The sequence below is a fragment of the Bos grunniens genome, chromosome 9 (assembly GCF_055505025.1).
Source record: "Bos grunniens cultivar Pamir isolate PY7600 chromosome 9, Bosgru_T2T1.0, whole genome shotgun sequence".
Classification (NCBI taxonomy): domain Eukaryota; kingdom Metazoa; phylum Chordata; class Mammalia; order Artiodactyla; family Bovidae; genus Bos; species Bos grunniens.
This window is the reverse complement of record NC_141173.1, coordinates 99,805,966-99,826,887: the sequence shown is the minus strand read 5'-3', so window position 1 is coordinate 99,826,887 and position 20,922 is coordinate 99,805,966. Positions and strand designations below refer to the sequence as shown.

The 20,922-nt window shown below is 38.9% G+C and overlaps 1 protein-coding gene across 25 annotated transcripts in view; it reads right to left on the bottom strand.

Moving 5' to 3' along the window:
* QKI (QKI, KH domain containing RNA binding) overlaps positions 1-20,922 on the bottom strand; it is a 160,913-nt gene that overhangs the window by 120,748 nt on the left and 19,243 nt on the right. For 10 of the 25 annotated variants that reach the window (XR_015133437.1, XR_015133435.1, XR_015133441.1 and 7 more), the window contains exon 2: positions 204-305. The exons of the other annotated variants lie outside the window; for them this stretch is intronic. Coding sequence is in view for 6 of the 10 variants with exons in the window: in XM_086318685.1 (XP_086174811.1) it covers positions 204-305 (102 nt within the window). In the remaining 4 variants the exon portion in view is untranslated. The remainder of the gene's footprint in view (positions 1-203; positions 306-20,922) is intronic. 25 annotated transcript variants of the gene reach the window in all.

Sequence of the window (20,922 nt, the reverse complement as noted above, 5' to 3'; positions counted from 1 at the left end):
GGACAGCAAGGAGATAAAACTAGTCAATCCTAAAGGAAATCAACCCTGAATATTCACTGGAAGGACTGATGTTGAAGCTGAAGCTCCAACACTTTGGCCACTCATTGGAAAACACCTTGATGCTGGGAAAGAGAGAAGGCAGGAGAAGGGGACAACGGAGGATGAGATGGTCAGATGGCATCATCAACTCAATGGACACGAACCTGGGCAAACTCCAGGAGACGGTGAAGGGCAGGGAAGCCTGGTGTGCTGCAGTCCACGGGGCCGTAAAGAGTCGGACACAGCTGCAACTGCACAACAACTGGCTGTAATCAAACGACAGACATTCACACTTTATCATCTACATGCTTTTCTTTGACCTGTACACTTAAATTCATCAAAAATACTATCTGTATTATAATTAATATAACTGGAGCTAAAATACAGAAAGAAATGAAATGGTTACTGTATCATCTGACCATTAAAGCTTTTTAATTTAACATTTTCCCTTAATTTATTCAGTAAAGAGTCAACTACTTATAAATATATATAAGCTTTGAGGTACACAGTATAGATTTTATAAACAAAATTAAAATAACAGCTTTGATCATTCCAAATGAAGTTTAAATGGGATCAATGATTTCTTCACTATCTGCATCCATCTCTTGCTGGACACTAAACTGGTACAGTGAGACAAAGGGCAAAGTAAGATTTTAGTTGTTTTAGGTTTTAATTGACAAATCACCAGTCTCTATTCACATGAAATTCATTAAATCTTATAACAGTAATATTAAAAGTCTACTTATAACTAAAGGACACCTGCCAACACACAACGAGATGGATGTTATGTGCCCTGTACACTTAGGGGCAACAAACATCTCTTCTAAAAAAAGAAACCTCTAATTCAGGGTTTACCAAATACAGAGGGTTTTAAAGATATTTTAAGCACAGCAAAACCCACAGAATAATATAACTTCACTGTTCTAATTTTAAAAAGCCATAGCCACAAGGTAAAGAAAAGAAATGAATTAAGAAGCAGGCTACTAGAGAATATCCACTATTTAATGGAACATATTTTGCTTATTCAACCCAATATATCTGATTTAAATTTGAGTCAACTACCCTGAAACTAGCAGGGTGTGGGGCAGGAATCAAGCTACTGCCAATGCTATAGATGGGGCCCTTTTTACTCTTTAATCAATCCAGAACTGGAAGAACAAAAAGAAAAATGACGAATGAAATTCAGCAGCCCTCTTTAAACTGCCCAAAATTAACTGTTCAAATTGTTGGTAAATTTCACCTGGGGAGGGAGGAGGCAGGAGGGAGGAGGGTTCAGGATGGGGAACACATGTATACCTGTGGCGGATTCATTTTGATATTTGGCAAAACTAATACAATTATGTAAAGTTTAAAAATAAAATAAAATTAAAAAAAAAAAAAACCTAACCTGAAAAAAAAAAAAAAATGAAATAGTCCGTCCTAGTTCCTTGACTATTCTCAGCAGCAGTTATGTATCATGAAAGGTGTTTAACAGTAGCTGCATTTCCCTGGAAAGGCCCTTTCAAAGGTTACAGAAAAGAAAGTCTATTATATGATCACAACTGAAGTATGTGAATTTTCAGACAGACACACAGAAGTCAACAAAAGGATATAACAACAACTAAGAGTAGTCATCTCTAAAAGGTGAGTTTACAGGGACAATTTAGTTTTCATGTTACTTCATGATTTTTTTTTTTTTTTTTTACAACAGTAACACTTAGAAAATGATAGTTATTTTCATTAGGATAGTAGAAACTAATTTAAATCAAAATGCAGAATAGGATTCCCCATATAAAATTATAATGAGGATTAAGTTATTGACTCTTAAATCTAAAAATAAACCACAAAGACTTACCTATTTTTTAAAATATGAGCACCTCACCATGTTAAAATTCGGTACATAAATTATCATGCGATCCTCCCAGAATCTAAGATAGTATTTATTATAATACACATTTTCAAAAAAAAAAGGGGGTGGGGGAGGAGAATGGAAAGCAGGAAGGAAGAAAAGGTTCAGAAATTAAAGAATTTGCCCAAGATCACAGATAGCCCAAGCAACTTTTACTTAGGGTTTCATAAACGTGAAGACGAACTAAAAAGCTTCTTGATGAAAGTGAAAGAGGAGAGTGAAAAAGTTGGCTTAAAGCTCAACATTCAGAAAACGAAGATCATGGCATCTGGTCTTCCCATCTTCATGGGAAATAGATGGGGAAACAGAGGAAACAGTGTCAGACTTTATTTTTCTGGGCTCCAAAATCACTGCAGATGGTGACTGCAGCCATGAAATTCAAAGACGCTTACTCCTTGGAAGGAAAGTTGTGACCAACCTGGACAGCATATTCAAAAGCAGAGACATTACTTTGACAACAAAGGTCCGTCTAGACAAGGCTATGGTTTTTCCTGTGGTCATGTTTGGATGTGAGAGTTGGACTGTGAAGAAGGCTGAGCCCTGAAGGATTGATGCTTTTGAACTGTGGTGTTGGAGAAGACTCTTGAGAGTCCCTTGGACTGCAAGGAGATCCAACCAGTCCATTCTGAAGGAGATCAGCCCTGGGATTTCTTTGGAAGGAATGATGCTAAAGCTGAAACTCCAGTACTTTGGCCACCTCATGGGAAGAGTTGACTCATTGGAAAAGACTCTGATGCTGGGAGGGATTGGGGGCAGGAGGAGAAGGGGACGACAGAGGATGAGATGGCTGGATGGCATCACCAACTAGAAGGACGTGAGTCTGAGCGAACTCCAGGAGTTGGTGATGGACAGGGAGGCCTGGCGTGCTGCAATTCATGGGGTTGCGAAGAGTCGGACACGACTGAGAGACTGAACTGAACTGAAAGGACTTCTGGAACAAGAAGCCCTTAAAACTCACTTTAAGAGATGGTAATAATAATTAGAAATATAAAATAACAAACTGGAACAAACCAATTTTTGGTTTATTGCTACAGCCATACTGTAACAAGCACAGTCCAATATGCTCACTGTTTTACTAGCAACTACCAAGAGTCTTTGCAGCCCTCCTCTTTCACTCCACGTTAAAAGAAAGCAGTTTTATGAATGAAATCTAGGCCTCAGTTCCCAGAAAAGTGACAATTCTAAATGAGTAAATGGATACATAACTGAAAAATGGCAACAGGCTATCACAAAAAAGGGAAAGCATTTTTTAAGTGAATAAAAATCAACTGAAAAAAAACTGAAACATTTTGTATGGAGGTTAGTTACTTTTAAATCTGGTGAGTTTTACCTATTACATATCAAGTATTATTTAATAAAAATGTTGCCTTCTTGTCATTTATTTTTTAGAATATGCAGGAGAAACGAGTCTTTATATTAACTTTTGTTGTTATTAAAATTTAAATCCAAAAGTTAAGAAAGCTAGTTAAAAAACATCTCTCCATGAATATCTGCAGAATATGTAATGGTAAAATGGTAGGTGTTATCAGAATCCAGATAAATAGTTAAATACTTGAGAATCTAGCAATTTTTACTAAGAACTCTTTCCCCAACCCTCTGAATATTTCTGGAAGAATAAAAATAAATTCATAGCAATGAAAATGGGTAACCATGATACAGGAGTGGAGGAGAGATTTTTCAACATATACTCTCTTAACAGGCCTTTGAGTTCTGAATCATCTCCATGTATTAACTTTTCAAAATTATATTTTTAAGAAGCTTTTACTTGTAATACAATAATGGATTATAATCCATAATCCATTTATACTGATATAAATAACTGAATAATGTAAGTGGGAGAAAAGACAGGTTTTCCTTGTAGAATTTCAATAATATATATAGTAGGAAAGAAGGATAAGAAAAATCATCATAGATTACTACCAGAGTAATAATTACTGCAAGCAAGAAAACTATTCAATGGATGCTAAAATGGGTGAACAAAAGTAAGAGAAACAGGCTATATGCACAGTTTCAGAGTATCTTCCCACAAGACATGTACTAATTACAAAGGAAAAAAGAAAACTGCACAGTGGAGAAACCTGGCAGACACCACCTTAACCAGACGATGGTCAACATCAAGAGAAAGACATGTGCTCTGGTGTGACGTGCTCAGAAGGGTCCAACAGCACTTCTGTGGTTTTCTGGTCCAAACTGCCTGAACTCAGACAAGTCCAAGTTCAAGAATGTTCTTCAATGTTCAGCTGTCTTCCAAAGTGTCAAGAAAAGTATCATGAAAGAATGTGACACTGTCACAGAATGGAGGAAACTAAAGAGACATCCCCACCAAACGCAATATGGGATTTCTGATTGGATCCTGGACCAGGAAAAGCACACCTGTAGAAACACTAGTGAAATCTGAGGAAGTATCTGCAGATGAGTAAATAATCTCGAATCAATGTTAATTTCCTAGTCATGTGAGTTAACATTAACGTCTGCACTATTTTTTCTGTTTCTCTATAAGTAAGTCTAAACTCACTTTTTCAGAAAACTGTTTGCTTTAGCCTTCAAAGTTACTTATTCTAATGGAGGAGGATAGCTGTGGGAGAGAATGAAAGCCATGCAAACGTCTTACTTTTCTAGTGTCTAAAAAAAATGAAAAAGAAAACATCTGTTTAGCACTAACACTGAGGATCTCAAAATCATTCAATATCATCTTTAATTCAAAATAACTAAAAATTTTTAAACAATCTCTTTAATTTTATCAGATATTGCTTAAAAAACATATGTACTTTAAATGCTCTTTAAGAACAAGGAAAAATACAATCCATAAATGATGACCTTTCTGTAGAAATGGGCTTCTCTGGTAGCTCAGATGGTAAAGAATCCGCCTGCAACATGGGCGATCTGGAAGATCCCCTGGAGAAGGGAACCCCACTCCAGTACTCTTGCCCAGAGAATCCCATGGACAGAGGAGTCTGGCAGGCTACAGTCCATGGGGTCGCAAAGAGCTAAGAACTATATGCAGTAGGAGAAAAAACACTGACCTTGAGTTTATACAACCTGGATTTTATTTCTGATTTCCTGCAATTTGTAGTTGTGTGGCTTTGACCTTAACCTCTGGGTCTCAGTTCCCTCCTCTGTGAAATGAGGTTAGACCAGATCACATGTATAGTTTTTGCCAGCTCTAAAATTGTTTAGGGGTGCATCCTCCTGTTTCTTCATAGAGAACCCCATTCTGTGCTCTCTCTGTATCAATACATCACAAGAAATGACTAGTAATAAATTCAATGACCAACTAAGAAGCCCAAACAATGCTACTTTTATCAGAATTACACATTCCAAAATGTCTTAAACTCCTAGGCACCAAGACTCAGTTTAAATGATATTCTTATAAAGCACCAAACCCTCGGGTAAGCAGGCTCTACCACAGTTGTATTTGAGAAGGTGAGAAGGTGTCCATCTCTATGTGTTTTAGCCTCTTCAAACTCCAAGTCTCTGAGGGCTTTACAGGGAATTTGTTAAATCAGAGTGAAAATGAAACAGAACTTCCCCAAATTTCGAAGGAATTATGTCTGTGTAAGGGGGAGAGATTAATTGCTGTTCCTAGGGAAAATCCCATGGACGGAGGAGCCTGGTAGGCTGCAGTCCATGGGGTCACTAAGAGTCGGACACGACTGAGCGACTTCACTTTCACTTTTCACTTTCATGCATTGGAGAAGGAAATGGCAACCCACTCCAGTGTTCTTGCCTGGAGAATCCCAGGGACGGGGGAGCCTGGTGGGCTGCCGCCTATGGGGTCACACACAGTCGGACATGACTGAAGCGACGCAGCAGCAGCAGGAGACAATTAGATTTTTAATTCTTTTTTAATTGTATTCTAAACTCCACCTAAGCTCAATGTAGGAAAAGCCTCAGATGTATAATAATGCAACATGTTTACATTTACCTGTGCATCACCCTACTCCCACAAACTAAAGCAAATTAACATCACACGACATTCACATGTGCTACAGCAGGCCATATACGAGAGAAATGCCTCATACGATGAAAAAGCTAAGGAGTTTTTTAAGCCTTAATAAAAAATCTACTATACACAATATTCAAAACGGTCCTTTTATATCAAGTATCAAAACTGAATTAGAATAAAACTTCCATCTTTGTAACAAGAGCAACATATTCACATGTCAACATAATGGGTATTAAAAACATTAATATGGTAAACAATATGATCCCCTTTTTTAAACCAAAGTTGTTTTACTTTACAAAGAACTAGACTCAGAAAATCTAAGTAATGCTATAAATGCCACTGACATAATTACTTGTATTAAAGTTTTACTAACTCAAAGTGCACATTCTACTATCATTTAATATTCTTGGAAAGCAGTTTTTATGTGAACTTTTAAAATGCAGAATACAGCATGCTTTTTAAGGTTATATAGCTTTAACTCATTATAATGGAAGCTTCTCAGGTGGCGCTAGTGGTAAAGAACCTGCCTGCCAATGCAGAAGAGGTAAGAGACATGAGTTCGATCCCTGGGTTGGGGGAGGAAATGGCAACCACTCCAGTATCCTTTCCTGGAGAATCCCATGGACAGAGGAGCCTGGTGGGCTACAGTTCATAGGGTTGCAGAGCTGGACACAACTGAAGCGACTTAGCACACACATGCAATGGAAGCTAAAGTGCTATCATATAAAAAGATTACTGATACAATCCAACAAAATCTAGTGGAGGTGGAGGACATTTCAGATGAACCCTCTCCTTGAGCTCCAGACACCTGTCTCTAACCACCTTCTAAACACGCACCCTTGACACATTCAGAATCAGATTCCGTGTCTGCCTCCCCTAGACGTTTTCCTCCTCATCTCAGAAAGTGGCAAGTCCATTCACTCACACATCATATCCAATTCACCAGCAAGTACTACATGCTCACCTTTTAAAATACATAAAGAACCCCACTTTTCACCACCTAGTTCCAGCCTCAAGCATTTCCCACTGTGACTACTAAAATAACCTAACTGGTCTCCCAGCTTCCACCTCTGCCCTGTCAATCTATTATCAATTTTCCAGAGCTAGCCTATAATAAGCCAAGTGATATGTCACTCCTCTGCTCAAAACTCTCTAGTGGAGCTGTTCTCAAAATTTTGGGTCTCAGGACCCCATGCTTAAAATATTACCACAAGGAGCCTAGAGAGCTTATGTCCATGAGATTTATATCTATTAATACCTACTATACTAGAAATCAAAAAAAGTGAAGTATTTAAATTAATTTTGATTTACTTTAAAAAATAGCAAACTCTATTACATGTTAACAGAAAACATTTCATAGAAAATACTCTATTTTCCAACAAAATAGTGAGGAGAGGCACTGTTTTATACTTCTGCAAATGGTTTAAATGTCTTTCTTAACGGAGACAGTGGGATTCTCCTAGCTTCTTCTCAATTCAACCGGCTGCAGTATCACGCAGCCTCTGAACACTCCAATGTACACTCAAGCAAGGAGGACAAGTGAAAAAGTCAGATAACATTATCGTAAATAATTAGACCTCAGAGACTTCCTAGGCCAGACAAGGTTTATAGGTACCCTGCTGGGATTTCCCATCTCAATCACTGTGCTGCTCCCCCTCAACCTTTCTGCCCTCCTCTCCTGACCAAGCCACCGTCCCGCACTCACAGCCACAGCTGCGCCCTATGCAGGGAGATGCTGGTTCTGGCCTCAGTTCTGCACGGACTCTTCTCTCCCCTTAGAACACCATTCTCCCCAGACAGCACTACAGCTCACGCCATTACCTCCTTCAAATCTCTGCTCCAACGTCAATTTCTCAATAAGGCTCAACCCAATCTCTCTATTTAAAACTGCAATTTGCCAATCCACCCAAAACACTGTGATTCACTGTATCCTGTTCAATGTATCCCTATAACTCATACTGTCTGCTGCTGCTGCTGCTAAGTCGCTTCAGTCGTGTCCAACTCTGTGCGACACCATAGACGGCAGCCCACCAGGCTCCCCCATCCCTGGGATTCTCCAGGCAAGAACACTGGAGTGGGTTGCCATTTCCTTCTCCAATGCATGAAAGTGAAAAGTGAAAGTGAAGTCGCTCAGTCGTGTCCAACTTTTAGCGACCCCATGGTCTGTAGCCCACCAGGCTTCTCCGTCCACAGGATTTTCCAGGCAAGAGTGCTGGAGTGGGGTGCCATTACCTTCTCCCATACTGTCTAATATACCATAAAAGTATATACTGCCTGTCTCCTACAAAAGAAATGTAAACCCTGGGAGGGCAGATAGCTTCATTTTTGCCATTTGTTATATTCCCAACATCTAAATCCTTGGAAAAAACAGAGACTAAGCAAACCTCATTAGGGCTCTTGGCATACAAAGCTACAAAACATTCCTGAAACTTCACTCAAGCATCAATAGGTTATATGCTGACAACTTATTCCTCTTATTTCTAAAGTAACAGGAACGTATTCACCTTCTCTAATGAGCTCTCTTTATTCTGGATTTGTGAGAATCTAGCATTAGCTTGGGCATCCCAGGTGGCTCAGTAGTAAAGAATCTGCCTGCCAAGCAGGAGAAGCAGGTTCAATCCTTGGATCAGGAGAATTCACTGGAGAAGGGAATGGTTACCCACTCCAGTATTCTCGCTGGAGAATCCCATGGACAGAGGAGCCTGGTAGGCTACAGTCCACAGGGTCACAAAGAGTTGGACACAACTTAGCGACTAAACCACCACCAACAGCAGCACTTGCTTAGTAACATGTTTATTACACCAATGTTAAATTCCTCTACTGTATTTTTAGATCAAATGAGAGATAAAATGCACAATAATCTAAATATGATTGGGAGCTCCTGCTTCCTCCAGGCTTCACATTCTGCTCGAGACTGGGCTCCCAAGAGTAGACATGCTGACAAAACCCCCAGGAAAAAGGAGCCTACCAGAACTGGACAAAGAAGTATCACCTCCGTACAGGAGAGAGTTTAAAATGAACTCTCCTCTGTAAACAAATTAGCCAGCTGCTACTCGGTCTCTATTTCCTATTATCCAGACCTTCTCCAGGGCTGCCTGGAATGCCACAGCACGAAGGCACTGGGGACGAAACAGAGTTCCCTCATGGTGGGAGGAGAGGGGAGTCATGAGATCAGATCCTTTCTGAAGGATGCATCTCCCTACAAAGTCTGCCCTGCATGACAGCACCTTATGACTCCAGTCTGGGTAGGGGGATTTCCTTACACATACACACTATTCTCATCTCTACTTCGCAGTTCAGAGACTGGGATTTGAGGATTAAATACTTTCCCCAAACATCACATAACTTGAAAGTTAAAGTCAGTATTCAAACCCAGGTCCGTCTCCATACCTTACTGCTCCATCTCCCAAAATTAAATTTAGCTGCTACTAGAACAAATGGTCTAGAGTAATGGGAAAAGCAGTGATGGCTGACAGTAGGAGCCAGACAGAAAAGGGGAAAAAAGATGGTGAAGAGGGTACAAATCAGAGATATGAGGGAAACACGGAGAAATATATATGCAATAATAACTAAGGACAGGAATAATGTACAGTCCAAATGAAAGTCAAAGGAGAGATTCTCGTTTAATCTCTGCCAGGAACTGGCTGCATATCCACCAACAAATCGTGCAAGCTTTCCATGGCCTACGATGACTTTCACCTCTAAGGACATCTAAGATAAAGACATCTAGCCCTAAGCTTTTGAGTTAGGAAAAATTATTTCAGTCTTATAAACATTTGTAGAGTATCTGACACATAAAAGATGCTCAAGAAGCTATTCCTGACTGAACACGACTCATCCTTCTACGGTGAAGGCACCATGCTGGGGACACACGGTAAGCAGCATGGTCTGGGCACTCCAGCAGTAAGAACTGGTTTCTACATAAACAAATTATAGACTGCTAGAACTGATTGATGGATGCGGCTGAGTGTCCTGGGATATAAATACCTGGGCCTGAACAATAGACAAAGCACTTTTTGGAGAGTAAGCCTGAGTTCTATGGTTTCATTTGGTTCTATAGTCGGAAAGACTGAAGGTAAAAGGAGACAAGGGCGAGAGAGGATGAGATGGTTAGAGAGCATCACCAACTCAAAGGACATAAACTTGAACAAACTCTGGAAGACAGTGGAGGACAGGGAAGCCTGGCGTGCTGCAGTTCATGGGGTCGCAGAGTCCGACACAACTGAGCGACTGAACACGTGGGAAAAGACCAAGCGAGGGGAAACCGGATTCTAGATACATAAACTTTCACCTTAATCATTATGAAGAAAAGGAGAATAAAAGTGAAAAGGCATGGACATGTATATCACTATTACGATACATAATTATGTTGATGGATGTGATACATGAAAAAAGCTTAAAATATATTCTTCTGTCCCACTTAAGGATTTTTTCCCCCAAATCTTAGTTTTCTGACTTATTTTTAGTAATATCTATGATTATTCAGGCAAGTGGTTCTGTTTTTCTTGCTCTAGGTACTTCATTTACTGAAAAACTTCTCAAATATGGAAGTTATTTATTACAGAGTAGCCACGCTAAGGTTTAAAGATACGCAAGTTACCATTCAAATTGGGTATTTGTTCCTTGAAAACTATATGTATTTTTCCCCATGCAAAGTTCATAATGATCAGAATTTCTAAGAACAAAGTTCTGTCTTTACCAAAGCCTGCCTTGATAGGGACAAGTGGAAAATTACTTATATAAACCAAAATCGAAAAAACAACCTTATTTCTAATTACACTGTACCACCCTTATCACACTGAAAAATGAGTGAAATTCTGTCACTAAAGAGGAAACCCTACCTAATAGTGGTTTGAAGCCAAATCCCTTTGAAGACTAATAATTTCACTGACAAGAAAAAGGTAAGATGTACACTAAAACCCCTCGGTATACCTTTTTTTAAAGCACTTGATGCAAAGAGCCAATTCACTGCGAAAGACCCTGATGCTGGAAAAGATGAGGGCAAAAGGAGAAGGGGGCAGCAGAGGATGAGATGGTTAGATAGATGGCATCACCAGTTCAATGGACATGAATTTGAGCAAACTCCAGGAGACAGTGAAGGACACGGAAGCCTGGGGTGCTCAGTCCACGGGGTTGCAAAGAGTCGGACACAACTTAGCAACTAAACAACAACAAGGTGGAAAAGGCCATATAAGTTCCCAACCCAGGGACCAAACCCTGGGAAACCAAGGTCTCCCGCATCGTGGTAGTGGTAGTGGTACTGGTAGTAGAGCTGTGAGGGAAGCCCATATAAGTTCTCAACACCAGGTCAATTCACAGGTGCCTGGGGACACTGGTAGGAACCTTCAGTAAGACATCAGAGTATCAAGACTTAAAAAGTAAACCCACTTTCAAAAGGTCAATATTAAATGGAACAAGTTTTGAAAGAAGCTTAATATACTTCCTGCATTCTGAACATGTTGTACAGTTTTCTTATGAAAAGAATAACACTTTCAAGCCAAGCAAGCTATTTACACATTCAACACACCACTACGTTCCTTAGAGTTGTAGCTCAAACTACCGCACAACTGCACTCATCTCACATGCTAGTAATGCTCAAAATTCTCCAAGCCAGGCTTCAGCAATACATGAACAGTGAACTTCCATATATTCAAGCTAGTCTTAGAAAAGGCAGAGGAACCAGAGGTCAAATTGCCAACGTCCGCTGGATCATGGAAAAAGCAAGAGAGTTCCAGAAAAACATCTACTTCTGCTTTATTGACTATACCAAAGCCTTTGATTGTGTGGATCACAACAAACTGGACAATTCTTCAAGACATGGGAATACCAGACCACCTGACCTGCCTCTTGAGAAACCTGTATACAGGTCAGAAAGCAACAGTTAGAACTGGACATGGAACAACAGACTGGTTCCAAATAGGAAAAGGAGTACGTCAAGGCTGTATATTGTCACCCTGCTTATTTAACTTATATGCAGAGTACATCGTGAGAAATGTTGGACTGGATGAAGCACAAGCTGGAATCAAGATTGCTGGGAGAAATATCAATAACCTCAAATACGCAGATGACACCACCCTTACGGCAGAAAGTGAAGAGGAACTAAAAAGCCTCTTGATGAAAGTGAAAGAGGAGAGTGAAAAAGTTGGCTTAAAGCTCAACATTCAGAAAACGAAGATCATGGCATCCAGTCCCATCACTTCATAGGAATTAGATGGGGAAACAATGGAAACAGTGTCAGACTTTATTTTGGGGGGCTCCAAAATCACTGCAGATGGTGACTGCAGCCATGAAATTCAAAGACGCTTACTCCTTGGAAGGAAAGTTATGACCAAGCTAGATAGCATATTCAAAAGCAGAGACATTACTTTGCCAACAAAGGTCCGTCTAGTCAAGGCTATGGTTTTTCCAGTAATCATGTATAGATGTGAGAGTTGGACTGTGAAGAAAGCTGAGCACCGAAGAATTGATGCTTTTGAACTGTGGTGTTGGAGAAGACTCTTGAGAGTCCCTTGGACTGCAAGGAGATCCAACCAGTCCATTCTAAAGGAGATCAGCCCTGGGATTTCTTTGGAAGGAATGATGCTAAAGCTGAAACTCCAGGACTTTGGCCACCTCATGTGAAGAGTTGACTCATTGGAAAAGACTCTGATGCTGGTAGAGATTGGGGGCAGGAGGAGAAGGGGACGACAGAGGATGAGATGGCTGGATGGCATCACTGACTCGATGGACGTGAGCCTGAGTGAACTCCGGGAGTTGGTGATGGACAGGGAGGCCTGGCGTGCTGCGATTCATGGGGTCGCAAAGAGTCAGACACGACTGAGCGACTAATCTGATCTGATCTGATCCTCAAATAGTGAAACATATAATTGGAAAATCTTACAAACTACTCGAATACAAACCCCACAGTACACTTGGCTTATAAAAATGACTCTTGAATACTTGGGAGTGACTGTCTTCTACAGCACCTTTCCCACAATACTGTCTTTAAAAAAGGTTTTGCTCCAGGATCTGACTTGCTTAGGTTTAACCATGGCACCCCACTCCAGTACTCTTGCCTGGAAAATCCCATGGATGGAAGAGCCTGGTAGGCTGCAGTCCATGGGGTCACAAAGAGTCAGACATGACTGAGCAACTTTACTTTTACTTTTCACTTCCATGCACTGGAGAAGGAAATGGCAACCCACTCCAGTGTTCTTGCCTGGAGAATCCCAGGGACAGGGGAGCCTGGTGGGCTGCCGTCGATGGGGTCGCACAGAGTCGGACATGACTGAAGTGACTTAGCAGCAGCAGCAAGAGCTTTAAGATTATTTTAACATCAAATGAATAATTTGAGGGAAGGAAGTTGAGGAGATATTCTAGTTTGTAATATATCTTTATGTAACTACAACTTAATACCTTAAAATAGTCATCTACACAGAAACAGCACAACATAAAAGGATGGTATCTTACACTGCCGTCTTGAAACCACAATGTTCCTGTGGACACTCCCCTTCCTTCACTCCACTGGCAAACCTGCAACGTTGAACTAATTCAGTGATACGACTCTTTAAACATGCAATTCTAAAATCCACCTGGAACTCATAATATTCGATGCCTCAGGTGTTTCAGACTCTGACATAGACAATCTTGAACTAAGTCGTGGCTACCTTTATCACAGTAATAGATAATCTTGAGCTAAACTGCGACTACCTTCATCACAATAATAGATTTATATGTGAATGGAAGCACAGCAGTAAGACAAACAAAAGCCTTTTTAAAAAATAAACCACCATCAGTGTCTATGGAAATTGAATTCAATGTCAGCTTACAACTAATTACACTCAACCTACTACAGACAAATAGTACAGTTTCAAAGAAGTACTCTAAGTGTACAGGTACGTACACACATATCACACATGTGGGCAGATACACACACAAGGCTTACATATCATTACAGTCATATATGTCATATACATACATTATATTTTTATATACAAATATTATATGTACAAAATATATTTTTGAACTCTATCAACAAACATATTATATACGTACACAAGTTATATATGGTCCATATACCTTATTCTAACTTTATCCTGTATGTTAAGTGCATGAAACTTTATAGTTTTTTTCTGAAACTGAAAATGCGGTTTTCCGTATACTAATTTACTGGACCAGGAGAATAAGAGTTAAAATACTTAATATTTCTCTCACAAACGTATAACACAAATACTATCTTTAGGGTCTATCACAGTTTACTTCCACCAAATAAACCAAAGATCAAGCGTACATCACAGATAAGAGAAGAGAGAAGTTGATTTATTTTAAACTTTGCAAACTTCAGAGATGGTTAAGCACTCTACCGCCTTCAACATTCATGGAAGCTTACTTCTCATACGGATGTTATTACAATCAATCTACCACTAAAGTAATTTAAATGAAACTACGTCCAATGGCAAAGACACACTTGCTGGTACTTGTTTTAATAAGAAAAAACAATACTCTTATTTCTTGTTTTCTTACCCTCAGTCTCATCTGCACAACTTTAGTAAGTTGTTGTCTAAAAACAAAATTTCTAAGACTTTTTTCTTCCTTCTATTCTTGCTCTACCAAAATATATTAAATTTCCATATTTACTTTAAAAGTAAACACTTCCATAATTCTATACCTAAAGAGAACACACTGATAAGACTACAGTGAGGGGGACGCCCTCCATCCCCTTTCTGATGTCCATGTCAGAAGCCTCTCTGTCCCTTTGCATACTTTAATAAAACTCTGCTACACACACACACACAAAGAGAACACACACTTATTACAGCTAGACTCTTAAAATATAATGTACCATACTATCCAGAAAATAAAATCTATCAGAACAGGGTTGTGTAACCAAGCAAAATTTTATAACCTCCTAGAGGTAATTCTTATTTCCTTCTGGAACCCAGTGATTTCCATAAGTATATTAAGAAATATTTTTATATTTTCCAGTGGCCTTTTACATTCTAAACATTTACCATCCTCTGACAGGCCTCTCACTCTTCAATAGTACAAATAATTCTCTAAATTTGGACACATATCTGTTAACAATATGTGTACGATGGGGGGAAAGCACACCTCAAAATACATGCAACAATAAAACCAAGATTCAAGGTTAAACACTCTAAATACTGCATGTTGGATCAAGGGTTAAGCTATTCCTAAGAAATGACAATCATTAATTACTTAAAAAATGACAAAGTCCAGATTTCCCATAATACAAATTCTACCATCCTGTGCTTAAATTTTATAATGTAAGCTGTTCAAATATAAAATAGTAAAGACTGACAGTTTATATGAGAGACATTTTATCAATTCAATGTTACTTATGTGCTTAGTTACTCAGTCATGTCCGACTCTTTGCGACCCCTTGGACTGCAGCCCACCAGGCTCCCCTGTCCATGGGGATTCTCCAGGCAAGAATACTGGAGTGGGTTCCTATGCCCTCCTCCAGGGGTCTTCCCAACCCAGGTCTCCCACACTGCAGGCAAATTCTTTACTGAGCCACCAGAGAGGCCCGACGTTACTTATAAACCCATATTTTTCTGCATCCTTTAAGACTGTGCTCCACCATATAAATGGCCGAAATATGAATTACATGGCACATGACAGGAAGTGTGGTGAATGGATTTCAATTCATTACGCTCAGCAATGTGCGGGCTTTTTTGGTGGCTCAGACTATAAATTATCTGCCTGCAACGCAGGAGACTGAGGTTCCATCCCTGGGTCAGGAAGATCCCCTGGAGAAAAAAATGGCAACCCCACTCCAGTATTCTTGCCTGGAAAATCCCATGGACGGAGGAGCCTGGTGGGCTACAGTCCATGGGGTCACAAAGAGTCAGATACAACTGAGCGAGTTCACTTTCTTAGCAATGTGCTGTTATACAAAAAAGCAGCAATATTTTAGAATTTTAATAAAATACAAAAATGTGTTAAAGGCTTTATGTATAAAGCATAAGCAACTTTAAACCAACTATCTCTAACTCTTAGAGAACACTCAAGTGTCATTCATCTGAACTAAACAGACCAAGCAAAATATCCTGTGATTCCTATGTTCTCCTCAATGTCGAAATGGGTGGATAAATTTAAAGCCTGTTCTCTCAAGAGTTGCTTTATAGGCAATTTTCTCCCAGTATCAAGGTCTGCAATTTCCATTTGGCTGTCAGTCTGTGATTAAATTCATCACCTTTATTATAAAAATGTGCTTTACTCCATGGCCTGCTGCACAAGAACTGTAAGGAAAACATTTTTCACTGCTAACAGCGAATTCATCCTAAGGCAACCACCACAGCCCCATAGACACTAGCGCCCTCAACCAGGTGCAGTAGCCTGTCACTCACGAAGGATGCAAAACAGCCGTGTAACCCACAAAAACAGCACGATTCTACAGAAATGCCATGGTTTCAGTTTTTAAAGTAAAAGGCAACCGATTTCCTAACTTTTACAATCAATGGTATTGCAAAAATTAACCACAGAAGTCAATATACAGAATATTTTCAAATTCCAATACAGAGACAAAATGGTTTTTTAAGTGTTGGATAATTAAGTATCTATCTTTACCCTATCATTTAAAAGTTCATGGTTTGTATTGTAGTTTAACTTCCACTATCTGGGCAAATAACCAATGGTCAGAGATAATTATAAGATATATCTATTTATAGAACACTTCTATCTAACTTTACCTTCTTAATAAGTCACAACATAAACTTCAAAGGAAAAAAATAAAAATGTTTCCAAAATTATGGCATTACAATTACCATGTCATATTTAGGACAACAATACTACTCACTTGTGAGATTTAAATTTTTTTTAAATATTACCTATAAAACTAACATTTACAAACTTGGCCTGTACACCAAAAGTTCAGAAATTTCTTATTTTCAAGTTAATTTGACAGTATTCATTTTAGAATTTACAGGGAAAAAACAGAACTCAATTTCACATTAAGTGAAGCTTGTAGTAAGAGAGATTATCAGATCATACGTAGTGAACCTGGCTTTCAGGTGGCTCAGTGGTGGGGACATAACTGCATCTGCCAACGCAGGAGATGTAAGAGACCCGGGTTCAATCCCTGGGTCAGAAAGATCCCCTGGAGGAGGGCCTGGCAACCCACTCCAGAATTCTTGCCTGGAGAATTCCATGGACAGAGGAGCCTGGCAGAGACTACAGCCCATGGGGTCACAATGAATTGGACAGGACTGAGCAAACTAGCACACACACACACACAATGTGAACCTAGAAAAAATTTTCATTTTCCTGCTAGGAAACGTGGTCCCTTTCCATCTTAACCTGTGCGTACCTTTGCCTCAGCAGTTAAAGCGTTGTACTGCACTTCTCAGTTCATGTCTATCTCCATTCCATTGTATGTCTCCTTAAAAACTGGACTATGTCTTATTCATCTTTGTATCTCCAGCAAAGTACTACATTTTTTTTTAAGTGTACTGAAAACTAAATTACAGCAGGAGTCAACTTAAGTTTTCCTAAAATCACACAGATCACAATCCACTAAATTTATAGTATTAGTCAAAACCAGTATCTCTTTAATGGAATAGAACACAAAAATACTACTTTATACCACAGGTAATAAAAATTATTTCATGACGCTTTCATTTCAGTTATTATATAAATATATATGTATGTGTACGTAACAAAGTATGTCTCTTTTTAGGAAACATTTAAAAATTTAAGATATATACCTTTTCTGGTTCATATTTATACCATTTGTTCTGGTTCACTTTTATACTGTCAGGCTATACATACTTGCTATTCAACAAATAACGTTAACAATCAAAAGAGACTCAATTTACAAAGTGAAAGATTTTAACTTCTCACACCCCCTACCACTCTGTAAAATAAACAAAACTGACCCTTGAACAGAGAGATGAGTAAGCCAGTATTAGCCTACGTTGGCCCTCCACATCCAGTTTCTCCACAACTGTGGATTCAGTCACCCATGGACTTCGCCATACTGTAGTATCTACTGTTGAAAAATGTCCACGTAAATGTCCCGTGGAATTCACAACTGTATCGCTCAAGGGACAACTGTACATGTTCCTATAACCTAGACAGAAGCCTAGGATTTTCTAGCTCAGATCTTACTTTCACCTTCCTTCATTACCAGCATTCTCTAACTGATCCATTTATCCATCCCTCTACTGGCTTACCCTTTAGGTCTTTAACTTAAGACAAAGTTTCTTACAGACACCTCTTTTAACCTCTACAGAACATCAATGCAAAGGCTCTTAAGTATTAGCATAGCAATGACAGCGAATCTGAACTGAGTATTCAGAACATACCACATGGCTTTCTCACTTTCCCTTATCTCTATCTTGGACTTTATCACATTGTTCAAAAGACACATGATCTATAATGAAAGGCGGGGTGGGGGGAACAGCGAGGGGGAATAACTTTAACAAATGACTTTAAAAGATTTGTATAAAATATGGACAGTGAAAGTTCTTATGGAAATACACATTAAACTGTTCCCAGACCAAGGTTCAGCCTGCAAGAAAATGCTGAAGGAGACTACAACAAACAAGAGAACCTTCTGACTTAACATCAGTTTAATGACAACAACACTGTCTGTGAGATGCTTAGCTTTACTCTTTAGAGGAAAAACTAAAACACAGTAGGCAGATATTTCAGGTACTAAAATAAAATTTAAAATAATTAAGACTACTCACATCAGAAGGGAGTCACCTTATGCAAATTATCAGTCCTGATATAATTCTCCATGGAGGGGATCAGGCCCAAAAGTACCTTCTGGCCAGTAATATAACTTAACATAACTTAGAGAGATATACTTCTGCCGCAAGAGCCAAATGAGCTATCACTTCTGAAACTAGTAGTTTCTAGTCTGTCAAATGTCTTCATATCCTTTAATGAAATGTATTTACATACCATACTATGAAAAGATGGAACTGTGATCTCTAATATTCATTTCAGCTTTAAAATCTGAATAATAGTGTTTTTCTTTGAACAAGGACAAACTTTTTTAAGTAAAAATCTTTCAGGCCTTCCAAGTGAAATCCAACCCTTGTATTTCCCCCTTTTGAAAGGCTGCTGCAAACTATAAACGTCATCAAAACATCATTTTTATAAGACTGAGTAACTACTGAAACAACAGAGCGAGCGACCATCTTATACGCGTAAATTAAACCTGAAGTCCCGGAAAACACTCAACGGGTTACTGATTCACAGACCTCAAAAAACTGTTACATCACTGCATCTCAATGTTCATTAAACAATCCAAGTATTTTTCTTTTCAAAATGTAACACTTCTTCTTCACCTTAAAATTCAATAGTTTCCAAATTTAAAAATTTTACACTTGAGCCAGTCTTATAGTAGTACACCACCATATTTCTATATGCATATCTATTTCAAAACATGTTTTACTCTGTTATTTAAATTGTCAAAATTCTGTTTTTACTTTCAGGACTTTAGTTTTTTTAAATACCATATCTACATTGTTACTGAAGTAACATACATTGATTCAAATAAAATTCACTATTGAAACCCTCTGTCTCAGTTGTTATATAAAGCCAGAAAGGACACTTTTCTTGCTTCAAGATGGAATCTGAAATAGTCCCAAACTGAATGAAGTTTAACTGTCTTTTCAAAGGGTACTTTGATCTGACTTGAATCAGCATTCTCATTCAAAATCAAGATTCCCAAACAATTATTATGTAAACTTTCCTCTCTCCAGATACACAGGTCTTTATAATCCTCTTTCTAGTATTTCCCATAATATATCCTCAGACCGTTTGTTCCAAGAAGAAAAAAAAAAAAAAAGCATTCTTTTACCCAATTTCAGAAAATTCTTGGTTGCAGGTCCTGTATATTTAATGTATCAACACATACTGAATTCACAAAAGAATATGTAGCACTTCTTCGACTACAGAACCCTTCTATTCTCAGACCACCTGAAGAAGCCAGCATTACAAGAAACAGGCCTCAAAAACACTTTCCTAAAGCCTCTCACAAACCACAATTAAATTAGCATATCTTCCACAGCTCCCCTCCAACATGAGAGTGCAATCTCTCAAGCCATTACAGCCAAGCAAATGGAGACGAATGAAAACCAGACATAAGGGAAGCCCCTACCACACAGGCAGACCAAGACAGGCTAGCAACTCACCTTTAGCACACAGCTGAAACTCACCATTCTAGAAGCCACACATTCACTAATCCAGATGTCCTTCTCCTCCCTGCACCTAACCCTAAAACAATAACCAACAGACACACACACAGTAACTAAAAGGCATCATAATAGAAGGGTAAGTAAATCCAAATGAAACAAAACAAAAAGCCAAAGCAGGTGTGCACAGATTTAAAAAAGAAGTGGCAAAAAACCACAGAACACACAAGAGAAGACTATACACATGGGCATCAACAGATGGTCAATACTGAAATCAGACTAATTATATTCTTTGTAGCCAAAGATGGAGAAGCTCTATACAGTCAGCAAAAACAAGACCAGGAGCTGACTGTGGCTCAGATCATGAACTCCTTATTGCCAAATTTAGACTTAAATTGAAGAAAGTAGGGAAAACCACTAAACCATTCAGATATGACTTAAATCAAATCCCTTACGATTATATAGTGGAAGTGAGAAATAGATTCAAGGGATTAGATCTGATAGACATAGAGTGCCTGAAGAATGATGGACAGAGAGGTTCATGACATTGTACAGGAGGCAGCGATCAAGACCATCCCCAAGAAAAAGAAACGCAAAATGGTTGTCTGAGGAGGCCTTACAAAAAAATACTTACGAAAAGAAAAGAAGCAAAAGGCAAAGGAGAAAAGGAAAAATATACCTATTTGAATGCAGAGTTCCAAAGACTAACAAGGAGAGATAAGAAAGCCTTCCTCCATGATCAATGCAAAGAAATAGAGGAAAACAATAGAAAGGGAAAGCCTAGAGATCTCTTCAAGAAAATTAGAGATACCAAGGGAACATTTCATGCAAAGATGAGCACACTCAAGGTCAGAAATGGTATGGACCTAACAGAAGCAAGAGATACTAAGAGGTGGCAA